The sequence below is a fragment of the Esox lucius genome, chromosome 5, assembly GCF_011004845.1.
Source record: "Esox lucius isolate fEsoLuc1 chromosome 5, fEsoLuc1.pri, whole genome shotgun sequence".
NCBI lineage: Eukaryota > Metazoa > Chordata > Actinopteri > Esociformes > Esocidae > Esox > Esox lucius.
The window spans coordinates 16,248,329-16,267,283 of NC_047573.1; the positions used below are offsets into that span (position 1 = coordinate 16,248,329).

At 41.0% G+C, this 18,955-nt stretch overlaps 1 protein-coding gene across 5 annotated transcripts in view; it reads right to left on the bottom strand.

The window, feature by feature from the left end:
- Window positions 1–18,955, bottom strand: part of LOC105023056 (putative uncharacterized protein MYH16) — a 47,687-nt gene that overhangs the window by 19,100 nt on the left and 9,632 nt on the right. Inside the window, exons 2-7 of one of the 5 annotated variants that reach the window (XM_020046782.3) lie at window positions 16,054–16,233; window positions 6,895–7,122; window positions 5,435–5,539; window positions 4,284–4,406; window positions 3,720–3,865; window positions 2,072–2,162 (exon numbers count right to left, since the gene is read on the bottom strand). In XM_020046782.3, coding sequence (XP_019902341.2) covers window positions 2,072–2,162; window positions 3,720–3,865; window positions 4,284–4,406; window positions 5,435–5,539; window positions 6,895–7,122; window positions 16,054–16,233 — 873 coding nt within the window. Of the gene's footprint in view, window positions 1–2,071; window positions 2,163–3,719; window positions 3,866–4,283; window positions 4,407–5,434; window positions 5,540–6,894; window positions 7,123–8,179; window positions 8,958–16,053; window positions 16,234–18,955 lie in introns of those variants that run through there. The other 4 variants (XM_010891944.5, XM_020046784.3, XM_020046783.3 and 1 more) reach the window with 4 other exon arrangements.

The following is an 18,955-nucleotide window of genomic DNA, read 5'->3' on the forward strand; positions in this document are numbered from 1 at the left end:
GGTGAGGACAGGTTGGCCCGATCAGTGGAAGAATGTCATGCTTTGTATCTACTGCCTAGCCTGGCTCCGGTCCTGCTTTACCATTTACATACGCACTGAACACACATCTGCTTTAAAGCAACAGGAAAATGTCGGTCAAGTCAAACTAGTTAATGGTGATGAATTTCACCTCTGACCCCACACAATGATCCCTTTTATTTAGAACTGCTTTTCTATGGTAATGTTATAAGCCAGTGAATTCATGGGTCTGTAACCCCCCCACCCCTCCAAGCGCACACACCCACTGCAGATGTAGTCCTGTTGTAGTCCCGTTTCCCAGCAGCTTTATACTCTAGAGGTGGAGGGGAAACACTATCATCACATCTATCCACTAGCCGCCTCACCCCCCACGTACGCTACACTATGTCAAACAGAGAAACCTGTTAAGTATGCAGGCTGTGCTTTGGTTCCTTCTTCAAAGCCATTCAGAGTTACATCTTTGAGCTAGCTAACCTCCGGAGATGATGCTAACAACATACTGCCAACACACCCCCACGTAGTACAACTACAGGGAGGTGGCTGGGCTACAAATAAAAACCATTCTGTCTCTTAGGCTTCCCGTGAGCCGCAGTACAATGCTGTCTTGGAATCTTGGCATATTCATGTGACCTTTATAATAAAACCATTCATGTGTGGGCGAGAGATGGGAGGGGTCAACCAATCAGCTGGTCTTTTGTTCAGCACCGACCTGGTTTGTACACCTGCGTCTTGACGTGTGGGACGAAACATTGATCGTGATCCAAACGTTCACATAGACAAATTCAACTTCACTGTGGGATATTGTGTGTTGATGCCAGGACTTCAGAAAATGGGATTTGATTTGATCTCTTTAGTTTCTGCTAGCTGGTCTCTGACTGTGTGCCAAGTCAAAATAATAAGTATATTGAGGGTATTATTTTGTGTACTAAAGTACAACTTAAGTAGTACTAAGTATACTTAAGTGTGTATACTTGTAATACATTATTATATTTGACATCAATTAAGAATACATTTTATTACCATGTATTATAAGTATATTCAAGTAGGAAATGTTTTTAAATAGCATTGTATTGAAACATATCTGAATACACTACAGTATACATATTATTATTTAAATAGTGAATACATTACTACTGAGTGTATTAAAATACAACTTAAGTGGTGCCAAACTAAGAAATGTAAGTATGTCTTTGTACTCCCACAGCATTGTCAAAGGAAACTTAAACAGTTTTTCTGGGATACAGTATTTTCTGTCTAACCTCAACCAGATACACTTTTATTTATTTTATTCTGTGTCCTCAGTCTATGCTAAGGCACTAATCTGAAATGGCTTTTGACTGCACACTTTTTCTGAAGGCATGGAATCCATATACAGACTAGAAAGCCAATGTACATAGGACACTTGAATTTAAATGTCACAGGAAATCTCTTGATCTTTAACTTTGTTAACAGTTGTCTGAACAATGTAGCCAAAGGGCCATGTTTACACAACATATTTTCAGAGAGAGGCGTAGTGAAGGGGCCCTAAAAGTGAAGTAATGAAGGAGTTAAGTCTATAAAATAGCGGCCAGGCTTTAGATGATTATCAGCTCAGATGGAGGAGGTGTGTTTTTACCATCTCCTGACAGGCAGGGGGCTGTGAAACCAGCCCACCAATCAGAGGCGAGAACACAGCCGAGCTGCTGAAAGGTAGGAATGCAGATCTTTCCTTGACGTCCAGGCCGGCAACAGCCCCCCTCCCATCTTACCCCCCAGATCCACCTCGACCCCTTCAATCTTCCATCCAGTCCCCGTACAATGTTCCCTCGGGTCCTCCCACCCTCCCCACCATGTCCCCAGGCCTCCGTTGACCCTACTGCCCCTCTCCCAACACACCTCACCACCCCAACCACCGCCACCTCCCAGAGCAGTCTCGATGTCTTTTACCCACGACCTTAAACACCCTACCACACACGGCACCATCCCTCCCCCCCGTTCCAACTCAACATCTCCAGTCCAGCACACTCCATCTCCACAGCTTCCCTCCCAGTTCTTGTTTCAGCCCGGATCTAACCTGAAGCTCTTTGCTTTTCCTCTGCAGACCGATGTTAAGGGCCTCCTCTGCCTCAAGCTTGGTACTGGTGATGCTTATTTCCACATCTTTCCTTCAGAGAGGGAGAGAAAGAACAGGATGAGGGGGGGGGGTGAGAAAAAATAAACAGAGACAGGGGGAGGGTGATAGGAGGACAGGAAGAGAGAGCGGTGTGATGGAAGAGAGAGGAGGTGAACAGAGAGAAGGGAGCATGTGAGAGACTGACAGAGAGAGCGTAGGAGACTGACAGAGAGAGCGTAGGAGACTGACAGAGAGAGCGTAAGAGACTGACAGAGAGAGCGTAGGAGACTGACAGAGAGAGCGTAGGAGACTGACAGAGAGAGCGTAAGAGACTGACAGAGAGAGCGTAGGAGACTGATAGAGAGAGCGTAGGAGACTGATAGAGGGAGCGTAAGAGACTGACAGAGGGAGCGTAGGAGACTGATAGAGGGAGCGTAGGAGACTGACAGAGGGAGCGTAGGAGACTGACAGAGAGAGCGTAGGAGACTGATAGAGGGAGCGTAAGAGACTGACAGAGGGAGCGTAGGAGACTGATAGAGGGAGCGTAGGAGACTGATAGAGGGAGCGTAAGAGACTGACAGAGGGAGCGTAGGAGACTGACAGAGGGAGCGTAGGAGACTGACAGAGAGAGCGTAGGAGACTGATAGCGAGAGCGTAAGAGACTGACAGAGAGAGCGTAGGAGACTGACAGAGAGAGCGTAGGAGACTGACAGAGAGAGCGTAGGAGACTGACAGAGAGAGCGTAGGAGACAGACCTTGCTTGATCCAGGTTTAGGAACTAAGTGACACATTTGATTGACATTCACACAAGTGAGAAAATATTCAAAACGGTGAATGACGTAACGAATGAAAATTATGAACATTTTATTTGTGAGAAAGAGAGGGGAGTGAGTGACAGAGGAGAGGGGAACTGAATGAATGACAACTGACGTCAAGGCTGCTTGTGTTTTGGTAATGAAAATGTTATTGGGTTTGTGTCCTACATCTCACAGCTGGTTCTGCTCTCCAGGTAGGAGTCAGAGAAGGCCTCAATCTACCCTGCCTCACATTACTGCGGCACATTCCAACAAGTTAGGACATTACAGAAACCCCAGCCTGGGGGGCTGTGGCCTTAAAGTCTAGATAACGGACCTCTGTACTACTGCTTTTATGGTAGAACCGACACCTAACATTTCAGAGCAAACCTGTAACATGCTAACTAAATATTTGCAAGTACCAAGCCAAATATTATTACTGCTGGATTCTATTTTCTTTGATAAATTAATGAATAATTATAACTAACGCAGAGGTACTTGATTTCCTAAGAATGACATCAGTTGAGGACAACTGGAACTAAAATCGAATCCTTAAATCACCAAGTAAGTGCACACATACTCAATAGTACTTGGTGTAATGGTGCTGCTAGTGGAAAAGTTTACACACAGTTACACACAATGTGCGATGAGCATAGTACATAATGGGATATGAACATGTGTATGTAATATACACATTGAATTCCTTAACTTGATTTCATAAACAGTTCTTTATAAAAAAAAATTCTACTGATTAGAATCCAATTCTGTATGGTATGAAGCGTTTATAACTGCATTCTGTAGGGTCTACGACATACTTCTTGATGAGCTCCTCCAGGCTGCTCCTCATCTTCTCCATCTCTCCGAGGTTCTTCAGAGTGGACCTGCTGTCTCCCTCCAGCTTCCTCCTGGTTTTCTCCAGCTCCCCGCGTTGACACCGCTCCTGTTCTAACAGGCACTCCAACTGAGGGAGAGAATGACAGAAATACTTCTGAAGATGTAGAACTTGTGAATGATGTGTATGTAAGGTACAATACGCAGTAACCATTAGTCAGCATCAAAAGGTCACTTAAGAAGAGCATGCTGTGTCGGCACCGTATTGTTACCATTGTAACACAATCAAATTGAATATCATCAACAAAGACAAGCTTGCAAACATTTACATAATTATTTGCAATTTAACTTTTCAAAGTGCTACTTTTTCCATCTGCTTCATAGAACTGCAGCAAATGTACCTAAGAACTGTAGAAACGTGTACAGTGACAAAGAAGATGTTAGTTCAGTAACGTGTGGCCAAAGTAAAACAGAGATCCCTGCAATACAACACCAGCTAGATGTTACTTAAGTCAAGTTGGTAGAAAGTCTCCTTTAAATCCACTTACATCTTCTGCCTTCACCTGTAGTTTTGCTCGCTCCTTAGTCAGAAGGTTCACCTTCTCCTCCTCACTCTGCAGGTCTTCAATTGCCTGCTGTATGTAGGTGGGGATTAAACAAAATGTCTGTGTCTGCGCCACAGATGTCTCAGCATTAATCCCCTATTTGCCCGCATACATCTGTCTGCCATATTGCATCTGAGGAGCCACGATGATGACTTTATTTAGGTTTTTTAAGGGAATGCCATAATTCAGTCCTTGACCAATAACAGACAACTGACACCCACTGTATTAGAATGATGTAGTGTATGAAAGGAGTTTTGATCCACTTCCAATCCCATTAATCATTCTACTTGCATTGCTAAACTGGCAGACCTCTTCCATCATTCTGGAAACACAGTAAAGTAAACCATCAGAATATTGTAGGATAATAGTTTAGATTATAAACCACTTCAACAGATTATATAGAATATCATAATGCTACTGTTGAGTAGAGCACCTGGTAGAGATTAACGTACTGGGGTTCCGATAGCTGCACGTATGGAGAATAATGGAGGGAAGGAGACAGAAAGAAAGAAACAGAGAAGAGCGGGAATACGACTTTCTAAAGAGAGAGTGTTTGGGGAGAGAGTAGATTTATCAGTAGGTCCATATGGTTTAGTTTTTCTCAGATGATATTTGATTCTTTGTCTATGTAACGGCCGGTCATGTCCTGTGCCATGCCGATCGTTGTAGTTCTATGTTCTGTGGGTTTTGGTTCTAGTTTCCCTGTTTCTATGTTTAATCTTGTCATGGCAATTTGTTTCCCCTGTGCCTCGTTTAGTCCCTTGTTTAGTCCTTATTTAGTCCTCCTGTCCTAGTGTTTCTTGTCTGTCATTGTTTGCTGTAGACGTTTCATGTTCTGCGTGATGGTTGATGTTCGTGAGGCTTTCAATTGAAGTAAGTTTGTTCAGTACCTCAGCTTCCGTGTCCTGCCTTTTATATACGCAACAGTCTAATAGTGTTGAGTACATGTACAGTATGTCTCTCAAAGGCAAGAGAGAGAGAATAAAAGTGCATCTAGTGCAGTATAAAAATAAAAATAAAATTAATCCACTCCACTGTAAGTCACTCAGGATCAGCAAACCCACTAAATCATTTTGAAATGTAAATGTTCTCACCTGGCTGAGTTCCACCAGGTGTTCTTTCTCCTTCTGAAGCTTTTGGACAACAACTTCTCTCTGGGAGAGCTCCTCTGACAGCTTCCTGACTGAGCCTTCTGACGACTGGAGGATGAAGACAGAAATCTCAGATGTATTACCACTGTATTTCATACTTTCAAACATCTTGCTAAAGAAAGCAATTTGGATATTGTAAAATAATGATGTCTATTCAGAGGATCCTGCAGGTCATGCAAAGAATGATGAAAATAGACTTCATTCAAGTCTAATTCAAGTAAACCTGGAAGTAATTTGACCGTTAGGCAATATGTTTTTGACTGGGGCAATAGCCGTGATGAGAGTTTGAGCTGTATTAGTCCATGGCTTTGTGGCCACACCATAAAACAATCATCCATTCCATGACAAAACACATGTCATTACTCTAACTCTGTTTAATAAGCACATCAGAGTGGAACAAATGCATGTAGCATTCCGGTCCCACTTTAGCCATCAGGTTCTAATGAACCAGGGGATGTTTGGAACTGTCAGGACTTTGAGCCGTCAATGTAAACCAAAAGGAACTCAGGGGAGCAGAGCAAAGAAGGGGCAGGACAATTACTACTTAGCAGTCATACACTAAAAAGTCATACATTTTAAGTTTAGCAAACATTTTATCAGAAATACCTGTACAAGAAAAGAAAAGTGTGGAACATTATAAAGTCATTCCCATTAAAGTGAATTATCTGTGTTCCTTCCATTTTACACCAAACACACTTATGAATGTTCAATACAACTGTAGTGACAACAAGAACCACTGTTTACTAGGAAAAAGAAGAACCAAGCCAATACCTTCACCATGCAGGTCCAGTCTTGTAGATCTCACTGTACCAGATCAAAACATATTTGATTTCTACTATACATGTTTGCCACATAAAAAGTAAACACTTAAAGCAATGAAATAATTCACAGTTTGAGTATTTGACATATTTCCTTGCTTCTTTTAAACGCATGGAAAGTCAAGTACATACTCTTGGGTAATATGTTAATTATCTAGGTAAAACTGGTTAAAAAGATAAATAAATGAATGTAATTTCCTTAAAGACAACCAATGCAGTACATTACAGTACATTGACACACTGGCTGAAGACACCATCTAATCCCTTAAATGAACCTCAATGAAATCCATAACGTTTTTGGGGCTTCAACAACCCTTTCTTTGTATGTACAGGTAGTAGTCAACAACATGTGTTAAGTCATTCTGCAGGGACTATTAAACTGGTCAGAAGGAGAAGCGTAAAACGGAACAGGTCAAACAGAGAGCTGAAGGAGAACAAGAAGCAGGCCAGTAGAGCAGATCAGTTCACTCCCAAGTAAAGAACAATGTCATCTAAAACACTGTATGTCAGTTCTGGCTTTGTACATCTTCTTTAATGCTTTTAGTACCAAGCTAGAGAATACATAAGGAACCAATTTCAGCATACCTGGTTGTCTCTCTCGATGGCAGTCAGAGCACTCTCCAGTTCCTCCAGGTCTCGTCTGAGGCTGCTGTTCTCTGCCTCTAGCCTCTCTCTGTGGTGGGCCAGCTGGGCCGAGCAAGCCTCCTCCTCCTCCAGGCGCTCAGACAGGCTGGACAGCTGCAGCTCCAGGCCGTGTCTGGCCTTCTCCAGCTGGGCACAATGCTGCGCCGATGCCTGGGAACACTCCTGCTCCTGGAGAAGAAGACAGGGATGAAGAGTAAAAGATAGGTGAGGAGGAGGAGGGTTAAGGGGTTGAGGCTGGAAACAATGTTGTGAGACAATATAAAAGCAAATAAGGCAAAGAATCTAAAAGCCATGATGACAATCCTAGAGTAACAGACACAGACTGTGCTAAACCATTAGCAGGCATTTATCCCAACAGCACCTTGTTTCCCAACACTCTCTCCAAAACGTAAAAAGAATAAATTCAGTGTCGGAGAAAAGGAAAGCACAGGCTTGATAAAACAGTTCCACAAAAACCTCAATAACCTATTAACTGTAAACAAAAATAAGAGAAAAAAAATCTTCTTTTTTCACATTAGTTTAATGTCTAAGCAGATGATGAGTGTGTGTCAGCTCTCCTCTAATGGACGAGTCAACATGGTTTGAATAAGGAAAAACTGCATACCCAAACATGTGGGCAATTGCAAATGCATTATTTGACCACATTTTCATCCGAATATATTAGCCATCAGAAATGTGCTTGCTTTGTGTCTTTCACCACAAGCCTCACTTTATGGGTTCCATTACATACTGTCTTTCAATTCTTGGATATTTCCAAAAGCAAACAGGAAGAGATGTTTTGTTTTTTAACATATGACACATAGTAGTTCGTAGAACATCCTATTGTTTTAAAAAATGAGTCACTTTCAAGCCACTCAAATATGGGGTCAACAACTGGAACGCTCTAAGAATACACATCAAAGGTGACCTCCTGCACCAACATATCCATCCATCCACAACACGTCACACATCATTCACACCTACATCCACCCCATAGACCCACAATTATACATCCACCCCATAGACCCACCAGTATACATCCACCCCATAGACCCACCAGTATACATCCACCCCATAGACCCACCAGTACACATCCACCCCATAGACCCACCAGTATACATCCACCCCATAGACCCACCAGTATACATCCACCCCATAGACCCACCAGTATACATCCACCCCATAGACCCACTAGTATACAGCCACCCCATAGACCCACCAGTATACAGCCACCCCATAGACCCACCAGTATACCCACAGCAGCCAGTCTCTGTTCCAGTGCCGTACTGAACGAATCCCAGTCTAGCTCCTCTGGTTCCGGTTCAGGATCCACCTGCAGCCCATTGGTCTCCGTGTCATCAGAGAAGGCGTGGCCCCGGACCCAGGCATAGCCCCGCTTTAGAGACATCGCCTCAACCTGATGCCTGTCAATCAACACGTCGAGCTCTCAACCTACCTCACTGGAGCTCTTCCACAGGTCAGGTACCTGGCAATAGGTAACACTTTTCCTTGCTTCAACACCTCTGCTCTAACAGATAGACATCCATGTAACACATTCACTCTCTCTGATTGGTCAGTCCAGGTTCCAGAGGGTTCGGGAGAGTTCAGTAGAAGGGAATGTTCTAATTCACCATTTGGTCTCCACGGTAACTCCACACAGCGTGCTGTGAACAGACCCTTTACTCTCCCTCAGCCCCCTTCGCTGTTTGATCTAGCTCAGCACACCTGCAGCGGTATGTACTTAATCTCTCTCTCCTTCTGGCTTTCTTTCTCTCCCTCTCTCTTCCTCCCTCTCTCTTTCTCGCCCTATTCTGCTTTTGCTCTGTTGCTGCTCGCCGTGTCGTTTGTTTTCCTGTTTTTTTCCCCCTCAATCAAATACTTCTCTCCTCGTTTATTTCAGTCTGTTGGTACTTGCCACTGTAATCCACACATTCCTCCTCCTCCTCCTCCTTCTCTCTCCTCAGTTCTCCCTCCGCTTACAGTAGAAAACATGAGCCCACGTCTGTGTCCAGTCCTGTGCTCCTGCACTGCGCTCCCACCGTAACAACAGGCCCCCACTCCCTATCTCCATTTGCCTCACCCTCCCTGAAACCAGTGTCTCTGTGAGTCCCCTGGGGCCCCCCAGAGGAACCCTATGATGGTGTAGGATGTCAGGTTGTGTGAATGGCTTGGAGTTCTCCTCTCCAGTCACTCGGTAACACAACCCTTATCAAAGAAATGTTCTGAACAACACTGAGACGGAAACGACGGAAGTGCTTGCAGAGAGAAATATATATATTTTTGCTTTTTTCATCTGAAGTAATTAACTGAATAAAGACAGCGTGCCCGACACACCCACATAGTTTAACAATGCCAGAGCACTAATGTAGACAGGGACACAAAGGCCATATTGTGCCTGAGGTTCAAGTGTAGCTTGTTTTCTTGAATGAACCAGCAGACGAATCAAAAACTAGCTTGGTATGTAATACTGTAAGCAAGATATCATCAGGGGTTTTACATCAGTGAATCAAGATCCAGAATGTTTTCAGGATTATAATAGAATTAAGCAGTTAAAACTGAGCCTGGCTTCAGGTTTACTGATGCTGAACCCAGCAGAAAAATGTTAAGCAGAATCTGACACTTGACGGTAGGACGGTAGAGTCCAAACTTCATAAAGAACTTCTGAACGCTTGAAAAAAAAGAAAACATGCAGTGAATTAAAGTTACAAACGTGACCACTGAGTGAGCATAAATAATGCGAGGGAGGATAAAAAATGCTTCCAATGTCCCGCGGAGGCATGGCAGGCGTCCATTCATCAGCAGAAAAAAGAAAGAAAATGAACCATCTCCTCAAAAGATTGTTGCATTTTCCACAATGTGGTCGTGTGAACAGTACAGAGGAGCCCGTTCATGGCTGCAGAAAAGCCCACAGTAACACCCACATGCACTACACAGACCGGAGACATCCAGCATGCCCAGACAGTGTTCAGATGCTGCTCACATCCAACGCAAACACTCATCTTTTACAGCAGATAAGATCAGTGCGAAGTGTAGATATTAACTCAAATGGATTTAGGCTGTTACTTCAGAAGTTGTAGCACAGTTTGTATGAACTGAAACAAATGTATTATTATGTTCTGGTGATTGTTTTTTATTCATATTTTGGTTGGAGTGACATAGTTTAATCTTTCAAGTCAATTCAAGACAAGCCCAGGCTACTATAAAATACTTAAGTAAAGAATGAATGGGTGCCAAAGGTATTCAAAGGGCACGGACGGCTCATAAGCCATTATAAAAGCTTTCTGGAAATCCCCCATGGATTTAAAAGATAATGAAGGCAGTTTAAGTCCCCAAAAGATAATATCATGCTGTTTCAGGCTGCTTCCAAGCCAAGCTGCATCTTTTCTTACCTTCCAGAGGGAGATCTATGTCTATTATTGTATATCATCGGAAAACCTGGATCAAACCACATTAAGATTATGATCAGCTACCACAATTGGGGAAGCTACTCTTCAAATATAGTAAGCCAAGCTACAAATTACTTTACACTGGAAGCAACAGAATCCTGCCTGTAATGCTGTAAACTTGTCTCCTGCTCCTGATCCCTTACCGAACAAGACCAGAGTAGTATTAGCTAGTCCATGGGGGTTTCAGGCTGAGTGGAATGGGGAATATCTAAGGCACTCTGAACAATTTTGTAGAGAAGAATATTTGAAACATTAACTGCAGATGACTTCTTTCAGTTTCTTTCCTATAGCAGAAGGCCTCATGAGTCAAAATGACTATAGCCCGTTCCCCACATACACACACAACCCTCAACCAGACAAATCTATAACCCCGCCCCACATACACACAACCTCAACTGGGCCAATTTATAACCACTCCACATATACACACACAACCTCAATTGGACAATTCTATAACCCCGCCACACATACACACAACCTCAACTGGACAATTCTTGCACCTTACATATTTTGTAGTATATTTTTTGGGATTTTATTAATGCTCAGTCTACTGTTTTTATGTTCAGTCCACTATTCTTATTCTTGTTTGTTTTTATTTCTTATGTACAAAATTGCTGCACCAACCGACCAGAATAAATTCCTAGTTCTCTTTCTGATTCAGATTCTGGTCATTTATGCTTTTATTTATGCTAGTAGTATACTCAAAAACGTACTTTATCATCCACCGAAATATATATATTTTTTAAAATATATAAATTTTAAAGAATATACTTTACCCAGTGACTTAATGTAAATCCCTAAAGCTATGGAACAATGCAAGAACAGATCACATCAGGGTCAAATTGGCTGCATTGCACTGTCAGAGGAACTCTGATATTTTGTTACACTATTCGTTTTCAGAACCTACACGTATTTAGTTCATTTAGTTAAACTATCACCAAGGTACTGGAAAATGTAGTTACATTTCTAATGAACCACATGCTGTAATTCCCACCACCCCAAAACTGTCTACTGCAGCCTTTTAGGACATCTGTGGTGTAAAGTTGGGTCCAACCAACAATCTATGGTTGTTTAATCAAAGACTGCCAACATTAAATTGTAGTAATAAAATAGTATTACAAAATATACCCAACCCCATACATTTCTTATGCGTGATTTTTTACCACTTGCCTCATTCTTCTCAGAGATAGAAAAGGTTATTATCTCTACAAAAACCTTTTCTGCTCCAGCCTCACTCTTCTTACATAACTTTCCCTGTCTAAACCCAGTCTACACACTTATCAACCTCTCCATTGCTCTGCATTTCTGCTGTGTGACCCCATAAGTCTTGGGCCCCAGAACCTCTGAAATCAGTGCAGACGCTCTGTCCCCTCCCCACCAGACAACATGCTGACACACAAACTCGCATTCTCACTATCACACAAAAACACAGTCTCAGACACACAAAGTCACAGATGGTCACACACAAACACAATCACAGAAGGTCACGTACATAAACAGTCACACCCATGCACACAGCACCTTTCACCCAAACCAGATAGTAAATGGAAAAACTCTCCAGTCTAACTACTGCAACCAGTGGTGTCGCTAGGCCTGGGCGTATGAGCCCTTAATGTATTGTGATCCTAGCAACGCCTCTGACTGTAATTAGGGCATGTCGAAAGCTCTGGACTACTTGTATGACCTATTAGCTGTAATTAAAGAGTTAACAGAGAACTTGTCATTTTATGTATCTATGTCCTGAAAAAGCAGCTTGAGACTTTACTTTGAGGTTATCCTACACTCAAACAAATGTATTAATATTTATTGAGCAAAAAGGAAGAACTGAGTGACGGTTTCTCTCTGAGCAACCTGACAAGCTATGCCCTCTAAAAATAACTACATAATGAGTAGAGGGACAAACTTCCATCAAAAACGGGGAAGTGTCCCTTAGACAGAAGAAGTCAATGATTTTAAAGGAAAATCGACTCTAACATACGTTATCCACAATGCAACAGTTATTGCCTCAAGATTCCAAGAGACACTTATTATGTCAATCTGCAGCAGTGATAATATTTGGAAAGTGTTAAGAGGTCTCCAGTAGTCCTGTTTAACGTGCTGTTCGATTGGAGAAGGCTGACATGCTTCTTGACAGGCCTGCTTTGGAAATCAGTACCTAATGATCCAATCCCCCAGGCTGGATTTCTGAAAAACACTGGCAACACCACCAAAACAGGATATCCCTTCATATGCGCACCCTTACTTCCCACTGCATTACTACATATAGCAACAACTGTAATATTATATTTACAAAAGACATGTAATAGCCATAAGGATTCTACAATACATTTCATTTGCAAAGTACCAAATTAACCAGACAAACATGAATGGAATTTACACAAACGGTTGGCCAAAAATACCTAACAGAAAAGCCATGCCTCCAATAAACAACAGCTGCTGTCTGAAAGGCTGCCACATTCACAACACAGTACTCAAAACATTACCCAGGCACATTTAACTCTTAAAATGGGTAGCTAGGTCCTAGATTTGTAAAATACAATTTCAACAGCAAAACTGCAACAAAGAAAAAAGTTAAACATTTTAAAACATATTCACTTATTCAATCATAGGCTATTAAGACACACATTTTGTATCTCCCTCAGTTTTATGTCATTGGTGTTACTGCCTTACAAGGACATACAAGGACCTTGAGCATTCCTTCCAGATGCCTCAGTAAAAAGATAAGGGTATGGGGAAATATTTGTAAATATTAATTTCAGGTGTGTATTTGCTAATTGGAAAACTCCCACTTATATGTGAATCAAATCTGTGTCTGTCTTTCCCGGGGGGTTTCAAATCATTGGCACCATCGCCAGCGCAACCTGATACTGGGGCAGCTGGACCAAATGCAATCAGGGTACCACCTGGCTTAGTTAGAACATAGAGGTTAATTCACACTGCCCCCCTGAGAGTCCTCTTCGTCACTTTAATGGTAAACATTAACCGTTACAGCTGTATTTACAACTAAGACCAACATTTTATTACTTTTGCTGATGTGTTTCACTATAACCAAGCACAAAACATGTTTTTTTGCTGTGATTTTTATTGTTAGCTATTTTATTATTAGTTCGCAATATCTTGCAAAGTTAATTTCTTTCTCAATGCCATGCCTAAATGCCACCGTAATTCAAGAATGACTATCATTCTATGAAACTTCTGCCCCCCTTCTTTTCAAATTCGGCGAGTCTCTATTAAGTTACCCAAGTAGTTAACTAATCAATCAGTGTTTTGCTTGAACCCGCATAGCTGAGCTAATCACAATCAAAATACACAACCTCTCTATACTTTTTTCAATAGTTAAACTGATCTGTTGGAGATCATTTAACATTGTCATTAAACCACACAGAAAGTATGATTAAAACGAGCTGGTAACTTTTCCCTCTTTCCATCTTTCTGTCTCTTTATTGCTCTCTCACTATTTCCATTTCTCCCTCTGTGCCTCTCTCTCTCTCCAGAGATGTATCATTATCTACTGTAGTGAGCATTATTCACGAGCGGTTAAAATAACAATATCATGGACAGATCTGCCCTAGTAGACACATCCGATCCATGCCAATCATCACATGACAAAGCTCCATATCGAGTAACAACCACATGAAAATGGCCAATGTCAGGAAAAGTTCCATCAACAACACACTACTAAGAGAAAGAAACAGAAATAATGAAAGAGAAAGAGAGACAGGCAGAGAAGGATTGAGGTCAATTCTCAATTAAGTTCTGAAGTGCACTTCAATTCTTGAATAATTTTTTTTTTTTGAATTGGCCAGAATTCAGAATACAAATTATTTGAAATTATTTATCAGCCACATACAATTTACATTTTTTGAAAACACTTTACTACTTTTAAGCTACTGTGCAACAGCTTAGCATGTTGGCTAAACCTACCATGAACCCTAACCTGAAGCCCTTGCTCCTAGCCAGTGTTGGGGAATGTTAGTACAGCTAGTAGTTACAGCTAGTAGTTACAGTTCGCATAAAGTAACTAGTTACGTTACATAGTTACTTGCTGTAGAATGTAAGGCGTTAAGTTACTTAGCTACTTGAAGACAAGTCCTTTGATTCTATAGTCACGTGCTGGTCACTTATGCCCAGAAGGCAGACATTTAATGGATTATCATATAATTACATAGTCAGGTAATGTATATCAGTCACCAACATGATTAATTATTAATCATTATACAGCAAGAGTGACCAATCCTATTATCTCAAGTAATCATCAACCATAACAAGATACCATATTTGCGTTTAGTTCTTTAAACTACAATCTCTTAAATCAATAAATGATATTGTATTGCGAGTGCCCCCACTTTTTCAGGCCAGGGCTTATTCAATCATCTATATGTCGACTTCAGTACTACATAGATCCATTGCAGTGAAAAACAGAAAACAAAAAAACTGCTGTAGCCTTCTACACTGATAAACATACCTTCTCAAAAAATATGTCAATTTCTAATCTCTTTGCAATAATGTGCATAATCCATTAATGTTGCATGACTTCACTCAGAGGTGAATGATTACTAAAGCTGTTTTGAAATAATTCAGAATAATAGCATTTAGAAACAGAACATGTATTTAGATGTTCATTTGCAATTAAATTTGTCTACAGAATGAACTTTGGCTGTCCAACCGGCAAAAGATTCCAGCAAAACATAACAGCAACCCGTTAATTGGTTATAGGCAAGGTTAGTAATGACATAGTCGAAATAGTACCTTCCAGTGCGTGGCACTGGAAGGTGTATCATGAACTGTCATCTTTGTATCCTTTTGTTGCCACTTGCTACTGGCGAAAATAAACACTACGTAAAGTTACATTGGTTGCACTGAGGGGAATTGAGTAGTGCGTTATTTAGTTAGTTTAGTTCTGACTAGGGATTGGATAAATGAAATAACTAATGTGTTACGTTACTTGTTACCGTTAAAACGTAGTCTGACTACTTTACCCCCAACACGGCTCCTAGCTAAGCTAAAATAACCCATCTAGCTAACATTAGCGGTAGCCACTTAGATAATTGTGGCAACACCAAATTGAAATTAGTCAAATATAAGGCATACTTTAAATCCATATCGTTAGAATGGCAATTAAGAAAATATCATGACATCCAGGAAAGAAAGAATACCAAGTGAAACAAAACATTAAGTAAATAAATGGAGAAAGAGCTATGTTTATATTTTTGTTTCATTCATGCCAAGGTACACAGGTACAGAAATGACAAAAGATCAGTATTGGTATCGGCATCAGATGATTTTGTTGAAAGAATATTGACTATTTGTATCGGCCAAGAATGTTCTTTTCAATGCATCCCATTCATTTTGGGATCCTGAAACTATTGTGATGAATAACAGTGTTCTGGAAATATTCTTAAAACATGTAGATTATCTCATTTAATGCAAATTAAATGCTTCCTGTGAATTGTGGCAAATTCAAAAACTGTAAAAATCTGTTGAAAATTTAAATCAAGTTTAGAAATTCCTAATCACTATTTAATTTGAATTGGCCACACCCCACAGGAAGCATGCTTGTAAATCAATTTGAAATGAACGAGACATAAAAACACTGACAGAGAAAGAGAGAGGACAAAGGACAGAATTCGGTTAAGAGAATGGTACTCAGAAAAGTGCAGCAAATGGAACTTACAGCTCTGTACTTAGTGGCCATCTCATTCTTGTCCTTGCTGAGTTTTGTGATTTGTTCCTCCAGCTCTTGGACCCTGGTTAGCAGATGGTCAGTCTGCTCTACAGCCCTCCTCAGCTCCTCTCTCTCCCTCATCCCTGGCTCCCTGGTCTCAGTATAGCGCTGCAGTGACAGAGACCCAACCTGAGCAGTACACACAGACCATGGCTTTTAAGTTGGCTTGCCTTCACTTGACTCCCCCGCACACACACACTCTCACTCACAGCTTCTTCTGTACCTCACACACCCTCCCAAACACACACACACACACACGAACAGACATACACATGCACACACACCTCTCTCTATGTCTCTCCAGATGGGGCCTTTTCCTGGCCCACTCTCTTTAAAACAATATAAAATGTCCTCCTGTTGGCTGCGGCTGTTACTTTTCTGCAAATCTAGAAAGTTCTGGATTCAGAGAGGAAAGCACCTCTACAGTACTGCAGCAGAAGCCGTTGTCCCAGTCTGCTGGTTAGGTGATTCAAAGGCTCTGCTACTGAGTGGTGAGAAATAGGAGAGGCTAGGGCTTACGGACATGGTAGGTATTTCAAAAGGCAATGTGGTTTTTTGAGAAGTAGAACATGGTCTTTCATGACGTGTTGCATAAAAGAAATAACGTGCTTACGGAAAGGCAACTAGCAGAAGAGATTGCAAAAATGGTCTCTTGGCTGCAACACATACTACAAGACCATTTATTGCAAGACTTTTCAAGTTCAGATTGTGTACTATTATTGTCAGATGACACATTTTGGATTTCTTTTGTGACCTTTACTGATCATCAGATGATACTGATCGGAAAATTAAGACGTTCACTACATTTTTCTGTTCATTAAAAATCCTACAGTTAATCTTGAAACTCGTTTAAATATATATATATATATATATATATATATATATATATATATATATATATATATATATATATATATATATATATATATATGTATATTTATATATATATACACAGCTCTGGAAAAAATTAAGAGACCACTGCACCTTTTTCTTTCCTAATTAGTAATTAGGTTATTCTGAGTAATTGTACCTCAGTTCAATGTTTTGATGGTAAGATAAAGCAAAGAAAAAAACAATGGAACTTTTTCCTAACCTTTTCTGCTCATCTTTACCATGGGGGTAAATCATTCTGAAGGAAACAGTACTGTGCATATATACATTATCTCCAGCTGTTGCTGCCATTGCAGGAGTTTCATCCTCATACTTAGTGCGTTCCAGGAAGCGAGCTAACGGTACCTGGAACACATCGTTGAGAGGTAAGAGGTCAGAGAGCTGGTGGGCTGATAAATGGAGACAGATGAAAAGGACACGACACTAACGATATCTTAACATGGTACTGTTTACCAAGAACCGGTCCTGGTCTTTGTCCATGCGTCTCTCATCAGCACAGTACTGTTCAATGACAATCTAGTTGAATATAATCTAATCTACAGGACCGTAGTCCATCAATCAAGTTTTAAAATGAATACTAATTGTATTCCTCCTTGGCCATTTTATTGAATACATTTTATAAAGAAAATCCCAGTTGCCAAGACGTGGGCATATGAACGTTTCCATTTCGTGTCCAATTAAATGTTACTCTTTTACTATTTTTTTCCAGATATTCTACATAAAGATTATATCAGATAATCTACAGATAGATTATATCAAATATTCTACAGATAGATTATATCAGATAATCTACAGATAGATTATATCAGATATTCTACAGAGGCTCAGTAAGAGTTTGTGTTATGCTGCTGCGTAATAATCCACTTATCAGACCAGACACTGAAACAGGCACTTACAACCTCGAGGCCAGAGGTTTTATCTAGCTAAACAGAACTCTGTCAAAAGGTTGAGCCCCTGACAACTGGAACGATGCTGCAAACCCATCCATGCCTCTATTAGTACCCAGCTCCTACTGTTTCCATTAACTCTCTCCCACTAGTCTCTCTCTTCTGTTCAAGCATCTCTTCAGTCTGCCCCATTTCTCGTGTCTCTTGATGCACTTCAACCCGACTCTGTTCCCTTTGTTGCTTCTTTTGATTGTCTCACCTTTCCTCACATGCAGCTTGGCTTACCATGTCCTCATATCTGAACTTTTCACTGTGAGTTCACAGAACAGGGCTGTTGGCAAAGGTCAGAAACATGGTGGAAAACACAACTTCCTTAGGACTTAACATTCTTCAACTCCATCCTCTCTACTGTCTCTTCCTATGTATCACAATCCCCAGCCTTTGCTTCCAACACTGGGGAACAATCTTCTCCTTCACCACTTTGTAAAGCAGTCAACATAATTAGAAATAGTGAAAATGCATAGAAAGCATATTGCACATCAGTTGGAAATAGATTTTTTTGCACTATAATCTTTCAAAAAAGACCAGCCGGCCTACCAAAACCAAGCTCAATCAAGTAATTAAAAGAAAGCAAATCATATTGTGCCCAGCAGGTCTGGGTCTCTGGAATGTTCCAGAAGGCTTTGGGTGAGAGCACAACAGAGGTTTAGGAGACAGCTCTGTTAGGCTCCGGTAGAGTCAGCTCAGCCAGCCAGCCAGCCCACATGCACTGGAAGAGAAGGTGTAATGGGGTCACCCAGTTCATTCATTTTACACTAACTAGGGGGAAGGAAAATGTCACTCCTGGAGGGGGTAAATATTTCAGAGTTTTTAAACACAGCACTAACACAGCAACACGAACACATCCAATTCAAATGAACTAATAGAAAACTGAAAGCTAGTTAGGTTAATTGAATCAGATGTGCTAGGTGAACATGACAGTCTGCTTTTTAAATTGGTGTCTGAACAGCATGAATCAGTGTCCCTAATGTCACTCCATTCTTCACATAGAGCATTACATTTGACCAGAACAC